This window comes from Festucalex cinctus, chromosome 11, assembly GCF_051991245.1.
Source record: "Festucalex cinctus isolate MCC-2025b chromosome 11, RoL_Fcin_1.0, whole genome shotgun sequence".
Lineage (NCBI taxonomy): Eukaryota > Metazoa > Chordata > Actinopteri > Syngnathiformes > Syngnathidae > Festucalex > Festucalex cinctus.
In genome coordinates this window covers 22,568,755-22,593,978 of record NC_135421.1, presented here as the reverse complement: position 1 = coordinate 22,593,978, position 25,224 = coordinate 22,568,755, and the positions used below count along the sequence as shown (strand labels likewise).

The 25,224-nt window shown below is 39.0% G+C and overlaps 1 protein-coding gene across 5 annotated transcripts in view; it reads left to right on the top strand.

The window, feature by feature from the left end:
- Nucleotides 1–25,224, top strand: part of epha3 (eph receptor A3) — a 119,292-nt gene that overhangs the window by 71,878 nt on the left and 22,190 nt on the right. For all 5 annotated transcript variants that reach the window (XR_013287172.1, XM_077535925.1, XM_077535926.1 and 2 more), the window contains 7 exons: nt 7,696–7,858; nt 8,197–8,302; nt 9,581–9,645; nt 11,801–11,926; nt 15,028–15,213; nt 18,967–19,028; nt 21,666–21,875. Coding sequence is in view for 4 of the 5 variants with exons in the window: in XM_077535925.1 (XP_077392051.1) it covers nt 7,696–7,858; nt 8,197–8,302; nt 9,581–9,645; nt 11,801–11,926; nt 15,028–15,213; nt 18,967–19,028; nt 21,666–21,875 (918 nt within the window). In the remaining variant the exon portion in view is untranslated. The remainder of the gene's footprint in view (nt 1–7,695; nt 7,859–8,196; nt 8,303–9,580; nt 9,646–11,800; nt 11,927–15,027; nt 15,214–18,966; nt 19,029–21,665; nt 21,876–25,224) is intronic.

The window sequence follows — 25,224 nt, the reverse complement described above, 5'->3', positions numbered from 1 at the left end:
TTTCTCACATCTCACTCATCTGTGCTGCGTATTTCATAATCCTGATCTGGTTGAACCACCACTGTTGAGAATTTAGGACAACTCTCAAAGTTACAGATGGTCAAATTTAGAATTTATATACGGTCGGACATAATTTGTGTACACTCAAAGTTACAGTTTATATATGGTGTAAAGTTACAGTTTATATAGGTCAAAGTTAGAATTTATATACAGTCTGAAGTAGCAGTTTATATACAGTCAAAGTTAGAGTTTATATACGGTCTGAAGTAACAGCGTCAAATTTAGAATTTTAGTCGGAAGTAACAGTTTATTTAGAGTCAAAGTTATAATTTATATACAGTCTGAAGTAGCAGTTTATATACGGTCAACGTTAGAGTTTATATACGGTCTGAAGTAACAGCTTATATACCGTCAAATTTAGAATTTTAGTCGGAAGTAACAGTTTATTTAGAGTCAAAGTTATAATTTATATACAGTCTGAAGTAGCAGTTTATATACGGTCAAAGTTAGAGTTTATATACGGTCTGAAGTAACAGCTTATATACCGTCAAATTTAGAATTTTAGTCGGAAGTAACAGTTTATTTAGAGTCAAAGTTATAATTTATATACAGTCTGAAATAACAGTTTATATACAGTCAGAGTTACACTTTATATACGGTCGAAATTACAGTTTACATACGGTGTAAAGTTTTGGTTTATATACGTTGAAGTTAAAATTTATATACGGTCTGAAGTAACAGTTTATGTACAGTTCATATACGGTCAAACTTAGAATTTATAGATGGTCTGAACTCGTAACAGTTCATATACGGTCAAAGTTGCAGTATATATACGGTCTAAAACAGTAAGTATAAATTAACTTGATGTTTCTGAAAATAATATTAGCATTTACATATCCTATGATGGTTGCAGGAAATATGTGGGTTGTTGACAGTATCGTTGAGGATAACTGTCTCTGTGACTGACGGTGGTTCCCCGCCTTTTCACTCCCTTGACAACGCGAGACACACAACATGAACTCGCTAAATAGTTTCATCTCTCAAAAGTTTGAAGACAAAATGTATTGTGTTTGACAGAACCCTCTTAGGATTCTGATCCGGAACAAACATCATCACTCCTAATAAAGTAGAAGGCACTTAAAACACCTGTGCAATACAAGTGCAAATTAAGTTTCTTGGGTATCGTAGACAGCAGGATGAAGGTTAAATGTGATATGGAAATATAGTGAGGTACGATTATATCTTAATGTAAACCATTAATACAAATTTAAACGATTCTTGTGTTTCGGCAAATTGCATGATGTTATCAAGGATATCCAATTAAAATCAGCCCCATAACTTATTCGACTTCCCCACCTGCTTTTGTTACCACTAAACCTTTTGAATCAGCTTCTCATTCCTCGTCTTGTCATCTTTATCGTGTTTTTCTTTGCCTTTTCACACTCGCTTGGTAATATCGCTCCCCTTTACTTAGTCTCACCTTTTTTTTTTTTCCCATGTTTCATGTTCTGCCTCTCATCTTGTCCTCCCCTCTCCTTATTAATGGAGTTTTATGTTTTATGGCAGACAGTGCACAGGGTCGTTCATTCCTCGCTGAGGCAAATTAGCACAGAACGAATTACACTGGCTTTCAGCACCAATGCTGCTCCATAGCTGACATTTGACGGTGAAATTAGCCGTGGATGCAAGTTTAGCCACTCGAGCAGATTCACTTTGTGTGCGCCTGTGAGAACGAGTGTGTGCGTTTGAGCATGTGAGAGCGAGAGAGAAGAAAGTACATGTGTGTCCCCCCAGATCACAGTTTGCTTCGGTGCCAACCCTGGCCCCTAATCTCTTGATTAGTAGGCAGACAGAAGCGGTCTCCTCTCGAAACTCCGTCCCCTGCTCAGCCACCCTTACCTAAGATGCTAATACACGGCTGGAAAACAGCGAGGGGAAAAGTTAATGACTGATAACCGCGCTTTTTCATTCGCGCACGCCACCAAACCGCAAGATGCTAATTCATTACAAAAACGACGAAGAAATGAAAAGGTGGGTTTTAAAACGGCGAAAAGCACCAGGGCCTTTTTGCATAAATCCTTGTTAGTCACATCCGGGGACACGTAAGGACATGCACACAAACTCGAACACACTTTCCACGGGATTCTCCACAGTGACCGCTGATTTTCAACTTCAGACAAAAGGCTTCTTCCATGCAGATGGTTGAACAAGGACACCAGTGGGAGATCCCCTTCAAAATTGTGTGTTCTGGATGGTCATATGCCAAGGCTGAAGACCGCGTTGGGGCACACAAAGTTTTAAAGACATAAACACAAAGACACGTAAAAAAAAAAAAGGATGGTGAGACAGACATGACGGACAGACAGACAGGCAGGCTGTATGGAACAGGTTCTTCTTTCTTGTTTGTTTGTTGTTTTGTTTTTGTTTTTTTGGGGGGGGTATTTTCCTAGTAAACTCACATAGTCTATTGCACTTACTGATATAAATATGGACATACCAAATTTAAGTTAACAAATACAATTTCCTGACCTACAAAACGCTAACTTACAAACAAGATACAAACAAAAGAGTTTTTGAATTTTCATTATAGTTAGTTTTAATTTCACTTTGAGTTTTGTTTTTTAATATTAGTTTTCAGAGTTTGTTCATTTTAATTTTTTTTTTTAAATGATTTGTTTTAGTTTTTAGTTTTTAGTTGTTTTTTTTTAGTTTTTGTTTTTAAAAAAAAAATCCTGTGTATTTCTTTTGCGCAAACTTAAAAAAAAAAGCTATCATGATAGGTATTGTGTAATAAAAAGTAAACAAAAAATATTTAAAAAAAAAACATTTAAAAGATCTTTCACTTGAATAGTGTTTTTCAAGAGAGATTGACCGATATGATTTTTTTCCAGGGACGATACAGATAACCGATTATTCGTAGCCAACAGATAGCCATACCGATATTCACAGTCACTAAAATGGAAAATATTGGCATAAAAAAATAAATAGCGTTAACTCTTAACTTTCCAACTCTTCAAGAATGTGCTTATTCAACAACTTTTCAGATTTCATATATATATATATATATATATATATATATATATATATATATATATATATATATATATATATATATATATATATGTATTGCAATCTATACAATAAAAAAAAAAGAGGGATCTCAGCCATCAGCTTTTTCTTTTTTTTTTTTAAAGTAGTTTCCCAAATTTGTCAAACACAGTTAAAGGAGTACAACTCTGTCTTCCTGCTACCTGCTGTAATACCAAAACAAATAAATTTTGAATCAACCACCAAGGCTCATGTATTAACTCAAATGACAATTTACCCTATAATTGTAGATATTTGTATTTTTTTCGTCTTGTAAACATAAAATGTAGGTTCCATTACTTTTGGTTTTCTTAAAAAGCATTTTTGTTTTTATTTCACGTTCATGCAAATGTCAACATTGTTTTGAAAGAGTTTTTACTCTCTAGTTTGACACGTGAGAGAGCAGGCAGGCCAGTCTAATAGTGGCAACTATTTAATCAAGAATCTACACAGCAGCAGAATGAGTGCGTTATCTAGCTAGAATAAGCAGCGGCGGCCATAAAAGCGCATTTTCCGGGTGGCGGCACATGTTGCTGGGAAACCTGGAAGTGCTTTTCAGCATTAACGGTACTTTCACAGATGTGCAAGTTAGCCAAGATGCCACGAGCGCTAAGACACTCACTGTATCATCAAAGATTTCCAGCTTCAAGCCGCTCAAAATCTGGATGTCCTTTTCCTCTTAGCCTGGAGGACGCAATTGTCCGGGATGTTCAAAGGCCGCGTGGAATGAAGACTCATTACACATCAGCACATTTAATGATAGTTTCGACTACTTTGGTGGATTACTCTTCAAATAGTTTCATGGGTATCGTTTAAGCAGATGCGCTTTATCAGAGATAACGCTTTGTGAAGATTTATGAATGGAATAACCAAAAACTTGTATGGCATGCACGAGCCTTGAAACAGGCAATTTATCATGTTTGACAGGGAGTCATATCCGGCCAAATGGATGTTGCACATTTGAATTTTGGATTATTTATATATATATTTTTTTTTTTTTACTGGTCTGTCGAGACAAATTTAAAAAACATACGATGTGAAGTTTATTGAAACAAAGCTAATTGTTGGTTTAAGTGGTGTCACTGAGCTCCAGCTCAGGGTTATTATAGTTTTTGGAATTTTCATTTTTATTTCATTTTGAGTTTTGCTTTTTTTATTTTGTATTTTATTTTATTTATTTTATTTATTTATTTATTTATTTAGTTAGCTTTAATTAGTTTTCAGTGTGGTTCTGTTAATTTTTGTTAGTTTTAATACTTAACAAATGCTTACTTTTAGTGTTGTTTTAGTTTCAATATTAGTTTTAGTTTTTTTTTAATTACCTGTGCTCAATATTTAATTCTTTTACTGCCACATCTTTCAAGTCAAACAGAATATTGCGTGCTATTACTACATAAACATGGTAATCGCATTCCATTCTTTCATTAGAAAAAGTATGTTTCGACCTTATTCCATTCTTTAGTAATCACCATTTGAAATTAGGTCATTTGAGTGACAAGCAAGCGAAATAAGAAAAGTAAGGAGAAAAAAAAACAAGCTTTTTGTAAAAAGATACATTTTGTGCACAACAGTGACTTTGACACAATTTTTTTTGTTTCGTGACGCTCTGTGAATTAGATTTAATGTGACAAAGGCTTCGATCATACACGTAATCCTTAAAAACATTCTTTTACATCAGATTCGTCATGTTTCATTGTAATTTCATATACCGGCAGCCCATTGAAAAGAGACACAATGCTGCCACTTGCTGGCCATAGTTAGTGAGTGTTTTTGATTTCACAATCCATTGACCAGGTAGTGCTCCATTAGACATTGCCATTGATTTAAAAAAAAAAAAAAAAGTAGTTGACGTCTATTAACGTTTATGGCGGCATACATCGTGATTTTACTACCCGTTATTAAACGTTTTTGGTGGTCAAAAAGTTAAAAAAAAATATTGCCATGGGAGCGATGTCATCTGAAGGTACTTTTCTATTGGCTTTTGCTAGATGACGTCATTTTTGTGTGACATACTTTCAAACGTCCTTATTCTGGTTAATATTGAAATAAATGTATTATTATTAAAAATCATCCACAAAGGCTCATGCATGAAATTAATTACCACAGACTAAAACAAAAGACATTTTTGCCATAATTATAGTTTTAATTAGTTTTTAGTTATTTTTTTTAAAAAAGCATGTTCATTTTTATTTTATTTCATTAACGAAATTGTTTTTTGAATTTGAGTTTATTTTTTTGTTAGTTTTAGTGAACTAAAATAACTTTGCTCCAGCTGCATCAAAGTGGAATAAAAACAATGACTTTGTGTTTATTTGTGTTTCATTCTCCTTGCGTGTTTTATCCAAGTCGGTTGAAGTGCACGTGATTTAATTATTGTTTCAACCAAGAGGGCCTCGAACGTGCGTGAAACATCTCCCGCATTCAGTAAAAACCGCTTGCGCGGTTGAGACCAACAATTACAGTCCTTGCACATGTTATCAATGTAATCTCCAGAGCACGGAGACCTTCACATGCAGAAGTTTGCCGTGTTTATTTGGTCTTACATGGAAGGAATCCTGTTTAGCATTTTTGTGTGCATGTTTACACGAGCAATAATTTTCCTCAGCTTTGTTTAGATTGCCAAAGCGGCATTCCGGATATCGTGGTGATCTATAGTGCCCTGGTGAGACGGCACATGGACAGGCCATAATCACAGCATTGCTATGCTTTGCTTCCTCACACACACAGACAGACGCACACACACGCAGGTCATCTTACCACACCTGTGTGTGATTTTAAAAGGGATCCCATGCTGTCCTGACCATTGAATGGTGACAAGCCGTGAGTGGATTTATAGTTGCAATGAAGAGTTATCCTGATGCAGGCCTGCTGTATCAGTTACCTCCTCACACACATACCAGTTTAAAAAGCTTTGTGCTCTATAAAACTCTAATCCCACCATTACCGGGCGTGAAGTCCTTTCATATTGCCCTGTGCGTGTTGACTTTTACAACGAGGGCCTGTAAATAAACCAGCCACTAGGATGAGGATTCAACTCTGTCTTGATGTGGTTTGGACCTTTATACGCTTGCCTTAGTTGAAAAGCACAAGGCTCATTTTCAGGATTGTTAAATTAATCCCATTTAGGTTGTTTAACCTTGTTTTACTTCCCTTGTTTATCTTCAACTATTTATTTGGTTGTCGTGAATTGGTCTAATACTGCTTGTAAAACAGTTTCAAGATGAGACAGGGACAGGAGGGAAGAATGGAGAAATGTGATACGGGATTAATGATTTTCTAGTTATGGACTCCGTTGATCATAACATATTATTATCCTCCTGACTACCAGGAAAAAAAATATTGTCCAATCATGTTTGATATTCCGCAATCTTTGTGAAGTAACTGGAATACTGCAAATGATTTTTTTGAAAAAAAAAAAAAACTTCATTTTTAAGCTATGATGTGTCCACTACAAAGGACATTTTTTAAAACTTTAATGCTAGGCTCAAATACAGTTAAAATAATTCAAACAATACACTAATGTGTTCTTAAGAGTCTTATAGAAAACATGCTAGCAACATTTAAAGCCTAAATTTGTTCAATAAAAAGTGTTATACACTTACTTTTCTCTTCCCTAAAAAGTGCTTGCACTGAGGGAAGCCATTTTCTTTTATGATGCAATCAAAGGTAGCAAACCCTACACATTTGGTATCATTGGAAATCTCGGAATGTCCTCTATAGAGCACAATCGTATGCACTTGGTGGGAGATATTCAAGTCCACTACAGAGGACAAATTTGAATTGCTAGTAGTTAGGAGGATATAACAGCTCAAAACGTGTGTTGGTATTTTAGGGTCAGCACTTTCTTCGTTTAGAGTTGACGTCTCCGAGAGGATGCACCGCGTAATCCATGGCAATGTGACTTCTGAGTATTGTTAATGTTACATGGAGAGTCGCGCAGGGATTGACACTCGGCCCTCGATTGTTTAGCATTTGCATACTCCGATTCAACGTAAATAAAACAAAAGTTTTAAACTTTAAAAATGGCAAATCTGTGCAGTTGCTGTAATCTGGTGGCATGCCTCACTATGCTCTATTATATTGTGTTATTACATTATTACATTAAAATGATTATCATTGTGTTATTATTATGTTATTACATGATATATCAGTCAATTTATTCTTTCATCTGCCTCACTTGGATGTATCGTGTTATTACATTATTACATTAAATTATTATTATTATTATTATTGTGTTATTATTATGTTATTACATACTTAGTCGAATCTATTCTTTCATCTGAAAATGTCACACCATAGAACTGGAACTACAATTAAAGTTTGATTTTCATCTCTTACACAAGATTCCACATCTGGTTGCAAGGTGAAGACTCGGTTTTCTTGCTTTGCTTTATCAGCACAGATCAGCAGGAGAGAAGTCGTAAAATCGAGAGGCCATAATTCATCAGATAAAGGGAAAGCTGTCAAACTGTCCGCATTGTTTGGGTGTGTGTGCTTATGACGGCCCACACTCTCAGATGACACACTGCACATGTTGTATTCATTAATATTTAGACCCAAGGCTATGTATTTAATTTCTCTGTGTCTTATTTCTGCCTCGTCTGCTAGGAGGAGCAGGAGACCAGCTACACAATCCTTCGGGCCCGGGGATGTAATGTGACTCTAAATGGTCTTAAGCCCAACACTGCCTACCTGCTGCAGATCAGAGCCCGCACAGCAGCTGGCTACGGAGCCAGCAGCCCCAGTTTCCAGTTTGAGACGAGTCCCGACTGTAAGTGGTGGCCACCATGCACAAAAAATATGAAGTGTGGTTTCAAGAATGCAGTTTTTTTTTTTTTTTTTTTTTTTTTTTACACCAAGTATTCCAACAGTCCACTCTTTGTAAATAACTTTGCATGCATTGAATGTAGGGCTGTCAAAATTAAACGATTAATCGACAAATAATCGTAAATATGCTTTGGTAATACAATTTAATGCAAAATCAAAATGCATGATATTAGTTGAATAATCGATAGATTAATCGATTCTAAAAAAAATATTCAGTAGTGACTTCACTAATCGAATGTGTTGCAACTCACTACATACAATATGTTGCTTTGTGTTTTTCAGCTGCCTTCTCCATCTCCAGTGAGAGTAGCCAGCTTGTTCTCATCGCCATTTCCTCAGCAGTGGCCATCATCCTGCTCACTGTGCTGCTCTACGTCTTGATCGGGAGGTCTGTCCACAAGTCACATCGCCATTCTTTGGCGCAAATCCTCTTGATCGCATAGAGTAGGCGTGGCCATCACAAGGACGGAGGACCAAAACTGCCAAAATTAAAAATAAATAAAGAACTAAATACATAAATAAATGAATAAAAGTGGAAATAAAAACAGATATAAAAAATATAATTCAAAAATGAAAGACAAAAAAGATGAATATAAACAGAAATGGAGCCCAACCCAAGACACACTTAGGATCGCCCCCTCATTTGAATAACATTTCGACCTGACAGAGCGTCTGCAGCATTTTTATTTATTGATTGATATTTATTTCTATTTATATATTTATTTGTGTATTTATTTTGACTTTATTTATATATATAGTTTTTATTTACATTTAGATTTCTTTTGGTGTGTTTAATTTTTGAATTATATTTTGAATATCCGTTTTTCTTTTATTTATTTATTTATTTATTTATTTATATTTATTTATTTATTTTTAATTTGGGCATTTTTGTTCCTCCATACACAATTTATTTATTTATTGAATGAATTTATTATTATTATTATTATTATTATTATTATTATTATTATTATTATTATTATTATTATTATTATTATTAATTCAATCTCTGGTGTAAGAACCTTATTTATTGATTGATTGAATTTTTATTTTTTATATTATTATTATTATTATTATTATTATTAATTCAATCTCTGGTGTAAGAACCTTATTTATTGATTGATTGAATTATTTTTCATTTTTCATTTCTCATTGCTGCTGGACATGTAAATTTCCCAGAGGGAGCCATCCCAAAGGGATCAATAAAGTCAAGTCTAAGTCTAAGTCTAAGAACTTTACCTAAATAATAATTAGGAAATTAATTGATTGTTTTTCTGAGTTTACTTTCCAAAGATGTGTCATAGTACTTAAATGTTATTGTGTTCAATAAAATCTTTATTCGAGATTAAATTGCAATCTAAAACAGCATCCAGTCATCAATTTAACAATAACTGCCTTATAAAGAAAGCTGCATCCAAATAAAGCTGCTTCCCATGGATTCTTGTTGAAAAATATAAGCACGCCTCGGGGTAATTGGTATGCTAATGATGACAGCCTTTCTTATTGACGTACAATTCTCACATACATTGTGCTTCATAATGGTCCCAAACAAAAATGTGTCTTTGCTTTGGTTATTTTTAGTATTTCGTACAAACGCTATATTGGGCCAATGGGTGAAGCCTTATTAGACTGTGTCACAGCTTGTGACCTTCTCTATTTGGATTGGCAGGTTTTGTTGCCACAGCAAATCCAAACATCCTGATGAGAAAAGACTGCACTTTGGCAACGGCCACCGTAAGTACTGGACTGTTTTTCTTCTTCAATCTTGCCTGTCTCCACTTTACAGTCCACTGACCTCCAATTAGCTGGTTGCATTATAAATTGCTTGAATGTTTCATTCCCGTAGATGTTTCTTTTTCTCACAGTGTTTTCGCACTTCTAAACAAACAATGGCCTGATGGGAAATGTTACCACAGCTTGGTAGCGTTTCCCAACCATTATTGAACCAAGGCACGTATTTTAGATTTGCAAAAAAAAAATCTCACGGTATACCTCCAAGCAAAAATGGCCCAAAAAGTTTGGGATACGTACGTATACTGAAACAAGGATGATGTGTGGTAATAGTGGAAGGCAATTTTATTGTATGGTTAACATTTATCACTGGCATAGATAGATGACAAAATGAACATTATTTGTAGCAAATGATTATTATTTTTCAGACCAATTGAAATTGGATCATTTGTGTGACAGGGCAATGGGAATCACTTAAAGTTATTTCAGTGGGCGGTATGGGACAATTTTACAGCATCTTGGAAAGAAATAATAAAGAAATATTTATTGCATGTTTTCTTGCAGAAGTTATTTCCATTTGTATTTGTGTAGCCAGTGTTTATTTTATTCAATGTAAACAAAGAGATTACAAAAAAAAAAAAAAAAAGCGCTTAAAAGTCAGAGGAAAATAACAGACGTCATAATAGAAAGGAAGGAAATGCATATTGCAAATATACATAGATTTAATGTATCCTTGTACTGTATACATTACTGGATTACTAAAGTATTGCAAAAATGTTTAAATCAGGGATGTCAAACATAAGGCCCGCGGGCCGGATCAGGCCCGTAAAGGGGTTTAATCCGGCCCGCGAGATGATTTTGGAAAGTTAAAAAAATAAAAAAATTATAATGTCGGACTAATTAATCAGCCAGCCACAATCTAAATATATAAAAAAAATTTATTTCACAAGCAGTCCTCAGATGAGCAATGCAATGTACGGGGGAATCGTCCTGGATGTCATTTTTTTTACACACAACTTAAAGTTATGGTTTGTTTAATTGTTGTTATTATTATTATTTTAAATCATAGACCGACATAAATTCAATTACTGTTAACACAAATAGATATGACAAGGATTAGCGTCCTTTTCCCGTCATTAACTACGCCACGCAATGCATTCTGGGAACTATATATATGCAAAACAGCTCGAGTAAACACATCTGGAACGTATACCGGGAAAGTGTTGCCGCGTTCCATTTGCATTTGTGTTATTCTTTGGAACAACATGATTACAGTTGAGCTCTGTAATTTAGGGCTGGTCCACGAAAATCTGCGTATAAATGACGGGAATCGTTTTTAAGTTATATACCGTTATTTTGCCGATGCGGCCCACTTGGTAATATATTTTCCTCCATGCGGCCCCCTGAGCGAATATGAGTTTGACGCCCCTGATTTAAATTATCGTGTTGTAAGCTCTTGAATGATGAATCATTTCGATGGGTCAAGAAGTGACTGTAAACTATCTACTAGGAAAATCTAATTTATTTATTTTTCCTTTACTTTTCATCTGTCTCAACATTTTTGTCAGTGGCACTCAAATGCCCCACTAAGCTCGAGTGCATATGAATTTCGTTTCCGCCGAAAGTACTAAATTTGCATCTGACCGGGAATATGTGAGTGCTGAGGTAACTCTGAAACTAATAAGAAGATTTTTCGATGTGAAAAACACACAATTTTCTGTCATCTCGTCCTCCTCACCGAATCCAAGCTGACACAACGTAACACAGATGAACAGCAGCAAAGTATTCTTTGCATCTGGTCATGATTGGGCTGGAATTCCCCCTAAACTGATCGACTTAAGTTTTTCTTTTTTTTCTTTTTTTTATTTGGCTATACGCCATTCTCATCATCATTTACAAACATCTGTAAGGCCGTTGTAACATGTGTTAGAGTGATATTAACTGGCTTCTGCAGAGTATCCGCATGATTCCTGACATGCCCGAAACTGAGTCAGACAAAAGGAGATGACATCATCTTAAAAGTCGGAAGCAACCGATTTTGTTTCGTTTTGTTATTTTTGATTAAATCGCGGTACTCCAAGGATTTAATGTTTAAACAACCTGAGTATTAGTTTGAGAATTTACATGGCCGTGTGTTGAGACCTGTTTCCCTCTCTAGTCCGTCTGCCAGGTATTAAGACCTACGTAGACCCCCACACGTATGAGGACCCAAGCCAGGCTGTGCATGAGTTTGCTAAGGAGCTGGATGCATCCTGCATAGCCATTGATAAAGTGGTGGGAGCAGGTAAGAATCGACAATACCCAATGTTCATACTAAAACATTCTTTGCCATACTCTTAAAAGATACTTTAATTTTACAAGCATTCTGTCGTACGCCACATTTTTATGGATGGGATGTAACGATAAGGGCAATATCGTGATATAGTGATATTAAGACAATATCGTCGTCGTCATGTTCACAATATTTAAAAGGAACACATCTGTTAAAAAAGTCAGGTTGATTTCCACTTGTGCAGTTCTAGCACCCTCTAGTGGCTAGTTTATTAGAGCAATTTAATTTTCATTAGGGATGTTTTGGCCTTCTATGTTTAAAATCTATGTTAATTGTCAGATGAAGGGGAACCGAATTTGCTTGTGAAGCGATCAATGTGTGCTTGCATTAGCAAGTAAGTGCTTCAATATTGTTATTAGAGATTGTAGGCGGTTTATATGCATTGCTGTTATGACAAATATTGTGCTTTTTTTTTTAGCATGAGGTCTTTTTTTTTCAATATTGTGATCTTTTTTAAATATCGTAATCCCGATATGAATTTACAAGTCGATTGTTGCGATTTTTTTTTACTCAAATTTAGAAAATACCATTCAGTAAACTTGTACACTGAATGATTTGGATGAAAATGTATTATTTATTGATCTGAAACTTCAGTCTTATAACTGTAAGTCACTGTATTTAACAAACAGGTTGTAACATTTTTCATGTTTGAACAGCATTAAAATAAAATATTAAGGCTTATTGTTCCATTAATGTAATGTTCTTCCATGCTTAAGGTGTGAAAGTTAGACGTTTTGTTGAATATTTTTCCATCAAAAATGGATGTTAAAAAATCGATTCGGCTGCCTATTGAATCGATTTGAGAATTGCCTGCTATTGTATCGCGATATATTGCGATTTTTTTTAACACCCCTAAAAATTACAAATAAAAAATGTTTGAAAACTTTGAGGCAAGTCTGTACTTCAATTTGAAAATAAATATACATATTTGAAGAATATTTACATCAAAAATGACCACTGTTAAAAGGGCAACCTTTTTGCATCCATGAGCTCTCATACGCAATGGACCTTGAAGTTCACAGAACAGTTTTTTTTTTTTTTTTTACATGGGACTTTCCCATCAAAGTGAGATACCCGGCTCCACTTAAAACAGGAAGTGAACGAGTGTCCCTAATCAAGCCTTATTAAAACGAGATCTCCACTCTGTGGGGGCGACCACAAAAAGAGCTCCTTTCCCCTGTCTGGTGTGCTCACTGCTGGACGGAGCAGGCATGATGTTGGTATTTAGACAGGTTGTAATTATTCCGGCCTAAATTCTTCCAGACCGCGTTGCTTCACGTCCACATTTCGACCCATGCTCTGTGTTCCCGAGTTGCAACGGGGGAAATTATAGTGCGGGCCAGAGGAAGCGCGAGATCTACAAAATGTCTCGGCTCTGACATCACCGAGCGCTCCATATGCATATACGTTGTCGGCTGTACGCATTCTTGATCCACTTGTCTAAAGCTGGGCCAAATCCCTGAAGCCAGCTGCAGCATTGATGGTTGCATTTGAAGCATGCAGTCTCCCTGCACCACTTACTGTACATTGTGCAAAACGCACACACTGGCACGGGATGAAGTCAACACGCACACACATCCCCTCACCGGCAAGGAATTCTAATCAGAGCGTATTGAGTCACCTTGCATCCAGTTGTACTAACAGACAATAACGGCTGTGTCAACATAAAGAGAATTTTCTCCATTAGGCATTTTTAGTTGTATTAATTAACCAGGAAATACACTCGTTAGGTCACTAAACAGGTAGTGAGTCACAGTTTTCATCTTTAAGAAGCAAACCTCAAGCATAATATTGTTTTTTTCAGTTATTGGATTAATCTAAGGACTCTTCATATCCCCATATGACTATATATTGGGTGATGTGATATTGATGTTATCAGTTGTTATGCAGTTACTATGTCCCTTATGATGATAATGGTTGATGATTTTGCATAAGCCATGCTTAGTTTGTCTTGTCTTATGCAGTTACTATGCCCCTTATGATTGTTCATGATACATTAGCCACTCTTAGATATCTATTCATATGCAGTTATTATGCCCCATATGATAATGGTTAATGATTATGCATTAGCCGTGCTTAGTTTGTCTAGTCTTGGCAGTTACTATGCCCCTTATGATATTTTATGATGATACATTAGCCACTCTTAGATATCTAGTCTTATGCAATTACTATGCTCCTTGTGATTTTTTTATGATACATTAGCCAAGCAATTATGCACTTTTCTTATTGAAGTGATATCTATTCATATGCGGTTACTATGCCGCTTATGATAATGGTTGATGATTATGCATTAGCCGTGCTTAGTTTGTTTAGTCTTATGCAGTTACTATATTTTATGATACATTAGCCACTTTTAAATATCTATTCATATGCAGTTACTATGCCCCTTATGATGATACTGTTTGATGATGATGCATTAGCCGTCTGTTTGTCTATTCTTGAGTGCTGTCAAAGCTAGAGCGTTAACTAATTAATTAATCACAAAAAATATTGCATTAATCATGTATTGACGCAGATTAATCACACTATTAATTTTGACCACAGATTATCCTTTAGCCTGACAGTGGGTAGTTATGTTACTACATGCATTAAAGTTAAAATTTTAATAAATGTTTGCATATGACATTCAGAATATTTGTTCATGTCAAACTACTTAAGTATTTTTTTCCCCATTTTAAATTATGCACGTAATTAAGTGATTAGCAAAAAGAGGAGGATGAGGGCGTGCAGTGGATCAAAAAGTTTTGAAGACGTCCTCATAACATTAAATGGTGAAAGAATTAACATATAACAGGTGCGCTTCAAATTTGGCAGACAAAAATGTTGATTAAAAATCCTTTTTAATTAAGTGGTTAGCCATGGGTAATCAAAATCCTAAAATGTGAATAATCTGATTGAAAAATGTAATAGTTTGACAGTTCTAATGTTCTTATGTAGTCATAACTACTGTCCGCATACAACAATGTCAGAAAATACAATGACTGATTACAACGGAGCACAATAAGAAACTGTTTCTAGACGTTTTTGTAAAACTGTCCTGGTTTGACCATTAGGTGAGTTTGGTGAGGTGTGCAGTGGCCGTCTGAAGCTACCCAGTAAGAAGGAAATCTGCGTGGCTATCAAGACTCTAAAAGGAGGATACACAGACAAGCAGCGGCGGGACTTCCTTGCCGAAGCGTCGATCATGGGACAGTTTGACCACCCCAACATCATCAGGCTGGAGGGTGTGGTGACACGCAGTGAGTCGATTTACTTGTCAAAGTAAAATTGTGCATGAAAACTGTTCAGAATTACATTTAACACCGCAGAAGGATGCACAAGAAAAGGTCCGATATATGATTTGTATCCACATTCCGTGGCACGTCCCTTCTCTCTGGAGTCTTTTTACCGATTTTGATCTGAAAACGTCTTTGACAAATGGCCCTAAAGTGGCCGACGCTTTAGAGAAAATCGCAGCGGTTTTATCGAGTTGCCGTGGTGTAAATCTCTGCAGATCAATGTACTCTGATCAAAGTTGTGTCCTTAGTGGGCATAAATCCATATCTCTTGCTTGCTCCCCTCTGGGTCTCTTTATAGGACTATCATCAGCGCACAGAAGGAGTCTTTAAAAAGGAATGAGTGCAAAAAAAAACAAAATAATGAGTCTGAACTTTGTCGCTGAGAAACATGGCTGGCCTCTATCTTTCCCCGAGGCGCCAGCCTTGTTAAGAAGTGCTGCTATATAGTGACTAAAACACCGAGAGCCTCTCCTCACTTAATTGTCCTCAATTTTTTGCTTTCCCTTGTTTAATCTCCCTCAGTCTAATTCTCTTATTCTCTTGTGTGATCTCACTGTCTAAATTGCTCCATGCCCCTTTTTAATTTAGTTCAGCTGGATGGTTTGACTTTGCAGAAAGTACTCCCCCCCCCTCAAGAAGTCAATGCCAAGATGAAACCTTAAAAAAAAAAACACTTATTACTTGTTGATTATTTAAATGTTTCACATAGATTAAATGGTACATTATCGTGATAATTTTGTTGACACAAAATTTTCATCGTAATATTCATCACAATGTTTTTTTAATTAAGCGTAAATAACAATGAACAGGTCTGCTCCGAACGAACTTTGAACACGAATGTGCTCCGGAGGAAGCATCCTGGGCATTCGAGTTAGTTCGGCTCCCGAGTGAGTCGCGTTCAGGTACGCTCGGCTTTTTTTCAGTTTGGTTGAGAGCCGAATTTTTGGACGAGTTCTGAGACATAAAACTCTCAAATTTTCTGTTTGAAAACCGATTTGGTTGAGAACACAAGTGTTCGAAAACCGAGGTTTGACTGTAATATCTAATGTGCCGTATTTTCCGCACTATAAGGCGCACCTCATTATAAGGCGCACCTTCAATGAATGACATGTTTTAAAACTTTTTCCATATGTAAGGCCCTACAGTAGAGGCTGGGGTTACGTTATGCATCCATTAGATGGTGCTGCGCTAAAGGGAATGTCAACAAAACAGCCAGATAGGTCAGTCAAACTTTATTCATAGATTACAAACCAGCTTTCCGACAACTCCAAAATGAATAAACAGCTGTTTTATGATTTTTTCTGAGGTAAAGTATTAGTAGTAGCCAGCGATCCAAGATGGCGGGATCTTCTGCCGATCGTGCAGGGTCACCGATAGCGTCTTGACAGCGAGACCTGTTGCGGCTCAATATTGATCCATATATAAGGCGGGCTGGATTATAAGGCGCATGGTCAGCTTTTGAAAAAATTGAAGGCTTTTAGGTGCGCCTTATAGTCGTGAAAATACGGTATACTATACTTTCTTCTAACTGTACGTATGTGCGTGCATATGCATTCTTACGTGTGGTGTGTATTTGTGCGTGAGAGGGTGAGTGAACATTTGGAGGGATACCCTGAACATATGCGCATGAATTGGAGAAGCCCGGGAGCAGGGTTTGATTTTAGGTTCATTTGCTCTGCACACATACAACACGCACGCACGCGCGCGCGGGTGATTTATTAAGCTGCCGCTGTTAATTCTTAATCCTGAGACTTTCACACCCCATTTACCTTGCTGCTTTTGGGTGATCCACAGGCTGCATATTTTCAGAGACACACACTTGCATGTTTGATGCTCACGTCATCCACATGAGGAGAGCTGCACAACAAAATGGCCGCAGGGCCTTTATCTCTGCTGCCAATGAGAAAAGAGAGAAACGGATGGAAGTGAAGAGGCTCCAAGACACGAGGGAGGACGCCGCGTGTGTGTTCCACTCACTTACTATAAAATCGTCCTCTAATAAATGCGGCAAGTCCATCGCCGCGTCGTAGGAGTTTAAGCGCAGATTGTAAAAGTAAGCTTTGTGATTTTATTGAGACAAACTATGTTCAATTAGTCATTTTTCCAATGAATCAAGTGAACAAAAACAAAACATTTTTCAGTGAAAGAGGCGATAACTTTACTATATTCTTTATAAAACACTACTTTAAGAATTTATTTTAATTTATTTATTAAAAAAAAACATCAGTGGTCTCAGGCGATTACAATTTTTTAATCGGAATTAATTGCATAGCTTCAATAGTTTACTCACGATTAATCACAAATTTTATATCTTCTAAATGTACAATAAAATGTACAATTAACTATTTTTTTGTAAATTAACAAAAAGTGCAAAAAAATGAACTAATAGAAATATGGTTGCATCTTTTAGTCATTGATACAGTAATTTCATGATAATTCATAAAAAACAGTTCTAATTAAAAATATGTACTGTACTGTGAAAAAAAACAAAAAACGAGGGTGATATCGATTTGTGTTGAGATAATTTTGCTGCCACTAGATGGCATAATTGCATTTGTAAGATGTTGACGACAGCTTGAGAGCATTTTTCTTTTCATATTAAGAGTTATCTAATCTTTAACATAAAGTAACTTGTTGAATTTTGCACATTTTTAAAGTCTATACAGATGTTATTATTATTATTAACTTTATTTCTGCTAAATTTTGATATGGAAGTGCCTGCTGCGTTGATCCCCCGAGTACAGGCTTTCAAGTCAGGGGTGGTCATGAATCGTGCGTTTAAAAAACATTAGCGGTGTTAAAGGAACTTTAAATTAACTCAAAATTAACACACTAATTTTTACACCTCTAAAAAAACACTTTTTTTCTTTTTTTAAATATAACAATGTTGAGCTTTGAGAATTGTATATATATAGCGGAGACCTGCAAACAGCTTGATTTGAATCTTATTTGTGATTCCTGCTGTTGAATAAATATTGACAGTTTATACGTTACGGCCAATAGAATTCCCACATAACTCAAAACCAATTATTTTCTTTCTAACATCGTCTTTTGTGCCAATCAATATCCAGTACATTGATTTGTAACAAAACACATCATAAAATTAAAACCAGCCTATACATGTGTAGGTTGAAATACTAGATGGCGTGCTGCTCAAACAGTAATTGATATCATCTATTCGGTTGCAGTCTGTTTTGATATAATTAAAGTGATCAATCATGACTTGGATGGGAATGTGAATTCTTTCATCGGGGGGGGGGGGGGGGGGGGGGTGATAGATTTGTTACATTAAACATGCAGTTCCATCACTGGTGCCACATCTGATCCAGATGTGAGGACAGTTCACACATGATGTGGTAAGGAGAAGGAGGGGCAAATTCATCAGGATAAAATGGAGATGGAGCATATGGCTGGTGGCAAGTCGAGAGTGAAGCAGTGACAACAAAGCCATCTGGGACACAACAAGTCTTGACGCCAGGCCTGTTGATTTAACAATAGCTGCTTTCAATGGTGCATAAAGTTGATTTTTTTTCTCTCTCTGTGTAATAAACCTCATGTAAGTTTAAAACCAAAGATGTCACTCTTGATTGCTGACCTTCTGGTGCCACTAAAATAAGTTTCTCCAAGTAAAAAAAAACAACTCTGATTTTAATTTGGTTAGCATTATAGCGGCATGGATCAGAGATACAGTCATGGATGTCATTCTGTTTGCAGGTAAACCCGTCATGATTGTCACAGAATACATGGAGAATGGTTCACTGGACAGCTTTTTAAGGGTGAGTACTTTTTTTTTTTTTTTTTAGTCACAAATATGCCTTCAAGTCGCCACTACAAGGCTCACAATAAGTGGTTTCACATCGCAGTTTGGGGGTCAATATTTTGTCCCTCATTTAAGCACATTGAAAAGCAAAACTGAGAATCAAACGCTGAGACAACCGTCAAAAGAAAGTAGAATAAAAAAAATGCGGGTAGTCGATCAAGAGAAGCTCGATGCTACTTACGCAGAAGCAGCTGACTAGCAACATCTTCTGCTAGCTACTATGACAAATGTCATTCTCACAAAGGGAAAATAGCGGAGAAGCCGTATGCTAAATGCTAAGCTAACCTAAGATTGACAGGTCTTGCACGTTGAACACCGCAATATGGTGCTTAGGTGATCGGTTACACTTTTCATCAACTTTTGGCTGGAATCGTGTTAAAGTGGCGCACATTCAATTCTGGAGTAAACTGAACTGGAACCGGAAATGAATTAATTGTGGGAATGCTGAAAGCATTTGTTATTGTGATTTTTATTCTCCACTCTTCCAATTTACATTGTTCAAATTTCAACTGGCTTAGAAAATTCACGTTTCCCGGGGTATATATCGTCTGATTCCACATTACAAACAGTATTTGCACAATTTTACATTTAATATCAACTTTTCCGCATTCATCTTCAATGGGACAGACATTGAAAGTATCAGTTTCCACGCCCACTTCCATACAGTTGGTAAAGTGCATGAGGTTATAATTTCATAATATAATTTATCTCTCAATTTATTTCATAAGCATTCCACATGCATTCAAATCTTAGCTTTCAGCTATTAGCATTCAGCTTTCAGCATTCCCACGCAATTTCTCCAGCAATTGCACTTAGTCTAGTTTATACTCGTAATTGCATTACAGCAGGGCATTTTGTCTTGTTTTGTTTTTTTGCCAATTTAGCTTTGCCTCAAGCCAAAAAAAGTTTGCTGATATACACAATGTGAATTTAAGAAATAAATGTGTTTGTTTCTATTTAGTGAAATATTGCTACAGGTGAAAGGTTTAGTGTCATATTTTTTTACCTGAGCATCTTCAAATAAAATTATACCTCACAAGAACAAAAAGACAAACAAATTAAACCAGGTTATGTGGTCATACTTCACATCTGTCAATTCACACTGTGAGTCAGACTACCCGATGCCTTTTTTCAGTCAATGTCAAATGGTCCGTGTGCAATGAAAAGAATCGCAGTCATGGTGTCATAGCAAAGCGTAACGACTATAACCACATCACAATCACAGCCTCTCCAGACAGCGGTGACTTTGCTTACGGCACGGCTCATTTTCCGGCTACCTTTTTTTCTAATTCAGTAAGCACGCACAAACAGCGATTCTGACATTATGATGTCTTTTCAAGAAATGCTGGAAATTCCTTTTCTGACCTTGGGCTCAAAACAAGACAAAACTATTGAATGCTCTCTTTTCAGTGACATGAACAGTTCTAACAAGTATTACGTCAGATGTCCTAATTGGCACTGGGGATAGCCAATGGCTTGAGCTTCAACTAGTCATTGTCCCCTTTAACTCTTTTACTGCCACACGTTATCAAAAAAACAACAACTTTAATATGACAAAGGCTTTGATCATTCACGTCATCCTTGAAAACGTTCTATTTCATCATGTTTCATTGTAATTTCATACACTGGCGGCCCATTGAAAAGGGAGACAATGCTGCCAACGGCTGGCCATAGTTAGTTTTTGATTCCACAACCCATTGACCAGGCAGCGCTGCACTTAGTTGTTGTACTGCTTCAAAAAAAAACAAAAAAACGTAGTTGACGTCATTTAACGTTTATGGCAGCATACAGTGTTATTTCACTAATCGTTATTAAACGTTTTTGGCGGTCAGATGAATAAATATACGGCGTAATCGGCATTATTGTCAATGAATAGCTTCAGTTCTGGTTCACATTTAGTTATCTGTAGAGTGTACCCATTACATACACACATTCATCATGCAGGGAGGGACTTTATTTTATTTTATTTTTATTTTTACCATGTCTCTGCTCTTTAAAAAGGACTGACCCGCCTCACTGAAATTAGTCAAAGCATGAGAGCCAAGTCATAACACTGACATCAAAGCTTGCAGACTCATGTTTTAGCCCTTTACCACGTCTGCACTGCATCATAGTTCATCCTGGAGGAGTAGCTGTTTGTTGGCATGTTGCCCGAGGCCTGCACTTCATCTCTGTAGACGTGTCATATGCGCACACGCAAACACGCACACGCAAACTCATAGCTTATGCATTATAGCATATGTTGGATTTCTTTGAAGTGACAATTCCAGGTGGTGTGGCCACTAACTGCTGCTGTCGAAATGAGACGGTCAAGTCGGGTCTGTAAACAAACTAAAACAACACAAATGACTCATTTTATTCTCATCTTTATTGTATTATGGATGTCCAGTACTTTGAGTTGCATTTTGAATGTATGAAAGGTGCTATATAAATAAAGTTGATTGATTAATTGATTGGACTTAACTTATTATAGGTGCACTAGCAAATAACACTAACACTTTTGTGCGCCTGCAAGGTCCGAGTTGTGGTCTCTCCAAGAACAATTTTAAAGTATGACATTAACTTGAATTTTCTTCCTTGTGTTTCTTCCCAGAAACACGACGCCCAGTTCACTGGAATTCAATTGGTTGGCATGCTGCGTGGCATCGCCTCAGGCATGAAGTATCTGTCAGACATGGGCTACGTTCACAGAGACCTTGCTGCACGAAATATCTTAGTCAACAGCAACCTGGTGTGTAAAGTGTCAGACTTCGGCTTGTCAAGGGTCTTGGAGGATGACCCCGAGGCTGCTTACACCACAAGGGTGAGCTCAAACACAAACCTGACAGTGTAGTGATTAAGTAGGACATGCACTCAATCTTTTTTTTTTTTTTTTTTTTTTTTTTTTTTTTTTTTTTTTTTTTTGAAGAGCTCAGAATTGTTCATTCGGTAGTCTTACCGATTCAACGTCTTGTCATCATTGCTCTTTTCTTTTTTTTTTTTTTTTTTTTTTTTTTGTGTGTGTGTATGTGTGCGTGCGTTTGCGTGCGTGCGTTTGCGTGCGTGCGTGCGTTTGCGTGTGTGCGTTTGCGTGCGTTTGCGTGCGTGCGTGTGCGTGCGTGCAAATACTTATAAATTTATACTCATTCATTCACCTAAAACCTTATAAATATCCCATTACCCTTCGCCTTAACCAGGTACTTCAGAATCTTGCCAGAGTCGTGAGATTTAAATGGTCAGGAGACCAGAGAAAAGGTCAGAAAAAAAAAGAAATAAAGAGAAAAGAAAGGTAAATCAAAGTGACCAGCACCGACCAAACACTTCCTGCCTTCCCCATGATTACAAAATCAAAGTCTTACGCCAACCCCGGAAGCCTCTAAATTCCAGCAAATTTAGCGAGATCTCAAGTGCCCAGAGGAAAAACTAAAGAGAGGAAGGAGGGAAGGATCGATAAGGCAGAGTGAGATCAATAGAAGCCAGTACATCCAATCCATCAAAGTGAAGTCCAGCACCAACAAGACCCCTCCTGCGTGGTTACAAAACCGGAGTCTTATGCCAACCCCAGAAACCTCATACTTCTAATAAATTAAGATCTCAAGTGACCAGAGGAAAAACTAAAGAGAGGAAGGAGGGAAGGATAGATAAAGCAAAGTGAGAACCACAGACACCAGCACCAACTGATTCAAGGGGCTGTGGGAGGGAGAGGGTACTTCTGTTGAGTTTCAGTAGATGCTGGTGCGACGGATTTGGCATGCATAAGGACCACCACCAAAGAAAGAAGCCGTCAACCGCGGTCCAGCAAAGCGAGCACCCCCCCCCCCCCCCCGGAATCCCCAGGCCGCGGCAGCACCAAGGCCACCCCCAAGCCACCCGAGCGGACACCGGTCGGCGAGCCGACCCAGACACCCGGAACACCCCCGCCCCAGCCCCGGCCCACACCCCCGAGCCCAAGGCCGCAGAACGAGGCCCAGCGGGCCACCACAGCGCCCCACCGGTCCCCAGCCCCCATCCCCCCACGACCCCCCCGCACCCCACCCAAACCCGCCATCCACCACGACCCAGGCCCCACCACCCCCGACCCCCAAACCCCCGAACACACCCCGACCCCCAGCACCCAACCCCCCACCCACCCATACCTCCACCCCCCCCCCAAACAAGCCGCCCCCCCCCGACGGCCGCCACCCCCCCCCGCGAACCCGGCCCCCCGCGAGAACCCCCCACCCCCCCCCGGAAACCGGCACCGGGCAGCAGCGCAGAGAGGGAAGATGTGCCCACCCCACCTCCAGCCGCGCGAGATTTGCACAGCGGCGGGAGGGGGGAAGCAGAGGAGGAAGCACCAGGGGAGAAGGCGGAACACCAGAACACCGAGCCCGGTGGGGAGAGGCCCCGGTCGTCACGCCAGAGTACAAGTGACACCTAACCCTGTTACTGAGTCCGCCAGCTCGCCGACTGGCGAGCTCTACCCTTACACCGTGAATGTGGCCCCACCCAGTGTATATACAAGTGTGTGCGTGTGGTGCATTAAAATTGGGAGCAGGTGAGTCGGAGCAGAGGGAAAAAATTTCCCCTATTCCGACCCACCCGTATCCCCCCCCAAAAAATGAATATGTATATGTGTGGTGCATTAAAAAAGGGAATGGAGGGACAAAGTGGTGGGGCAGGGACACAAATGGGGGGGACCACAGCGCTGCCAGGCACTGCAGTCCATCCCCTCTGATGGCTCCCCGCCCCAACTCACCCCTCCCCTTGGACGTGAGGTGCATTAAAATTGGAGGGGAGTTGAAGGGTGAAGACGGTGTTTTCACCCTTCCCCACCCCACCAAGAAATGTGTTGTGTGCCCTATGTGTATATTTACAAAGTGTATAGTGCAAGCTAGTGAAGTGAGTAAGAGGAGCGACCAGCGGGGCCTCACCCAACCCGGCGGGTGTAGGTGGCACGCCCGCCCCCCAGCACCCCCACCCCCACCCGCCCCCCACCTCATCCACCCGGCACCACAATGGGCGGACAGCCAGCGCAGCAGGGCTACCGGACAGCCCACCGGCCACCGGAGCCCGCCCGGGGCGCCAGGAGTTATACCGGAGTGGGGCAGGCCCCAAACCCTCGCCCGGCCCCCGGAGCCCGACGCCCGGGCCGGGGAGGGAGCCCCAGGCCCAGGGAGAGGGAGGGGGAGGGGCCGCAGGGCAGACAGGGAAGGGGGGGGGGGGGGGGGAAGCGGGGAGAAGACGACAAGAAGGCGAAAGGGCGGCTGCAGGGCAGGAGGGGGGGGGGGGGAGGAGGGAGGGCGACAAGGGAAAAGGGACCGGGAGGCAGAGGAGGATGGGCGGGAGGAGGCGAGGAGGGAGAGGCGACGGGGGGGAGGAAGGGGGAGGGGAGAGGGAACCACGGGGCACACCGGAGGCCCACCCACCCCGAACCGCGCCGCCGGGCACGGAGCAGCGGACCGCGCCGGGACGGCACCGCCCCGGGCACCATGGGAAGCACCCCAACACCGCACCCCACAGGGGGCCCAGGGAGCGGCCAAGACGCAACCGCCACCGAGCAGACAACGGGGGGGGGGGGGCAGAACCACCCCCGCCCGACCACAGGGGACGGCGTCAAGAAAATTGACTAATTAGCATGCAGTAACACCAAGTGTTGATGCTTAGTGCCCACTAGAAATAGATCTTAAGGAGTTAATGAGTATAGTGTCGTATAGTGTGGTATGCTCGAGCCCACTAGCAGCAACTAGGTTCCTGACTATATAAAAATAAAAACAATCAGATACAAAATACCAAATACAGAAGCAGCGAAAACAGAAGTTGTAACGATGTGGTGGCTCTCGTTAACAGGCAGAATCTTGGCAGGATTAAGTTGCCAAATTGAGATTAAAATATTCTATGTACATAGACCATATTTGTTTAAATCTTGATACTTGATTTTTATTTAAGGCAGAGATTTTTTCCATTGAGATATAATTTATTAGTAAGTTTAACCAGTGGTCGATATTTAGAGATTGTTTATTTTTCCAATTGACAAGGATTATTTTTTTAGCAATAGTAAGGGCTATAAATATAGATTGAGATTGTTTACATGGTAGCTCAGTTATTGTTAAGTCACCTAGTAAACACAATCTTGGAGATAAAGGAAGCCTACAGTTTAATATATCAGCGAGCTTTTCCAAGATTTTAGTCCA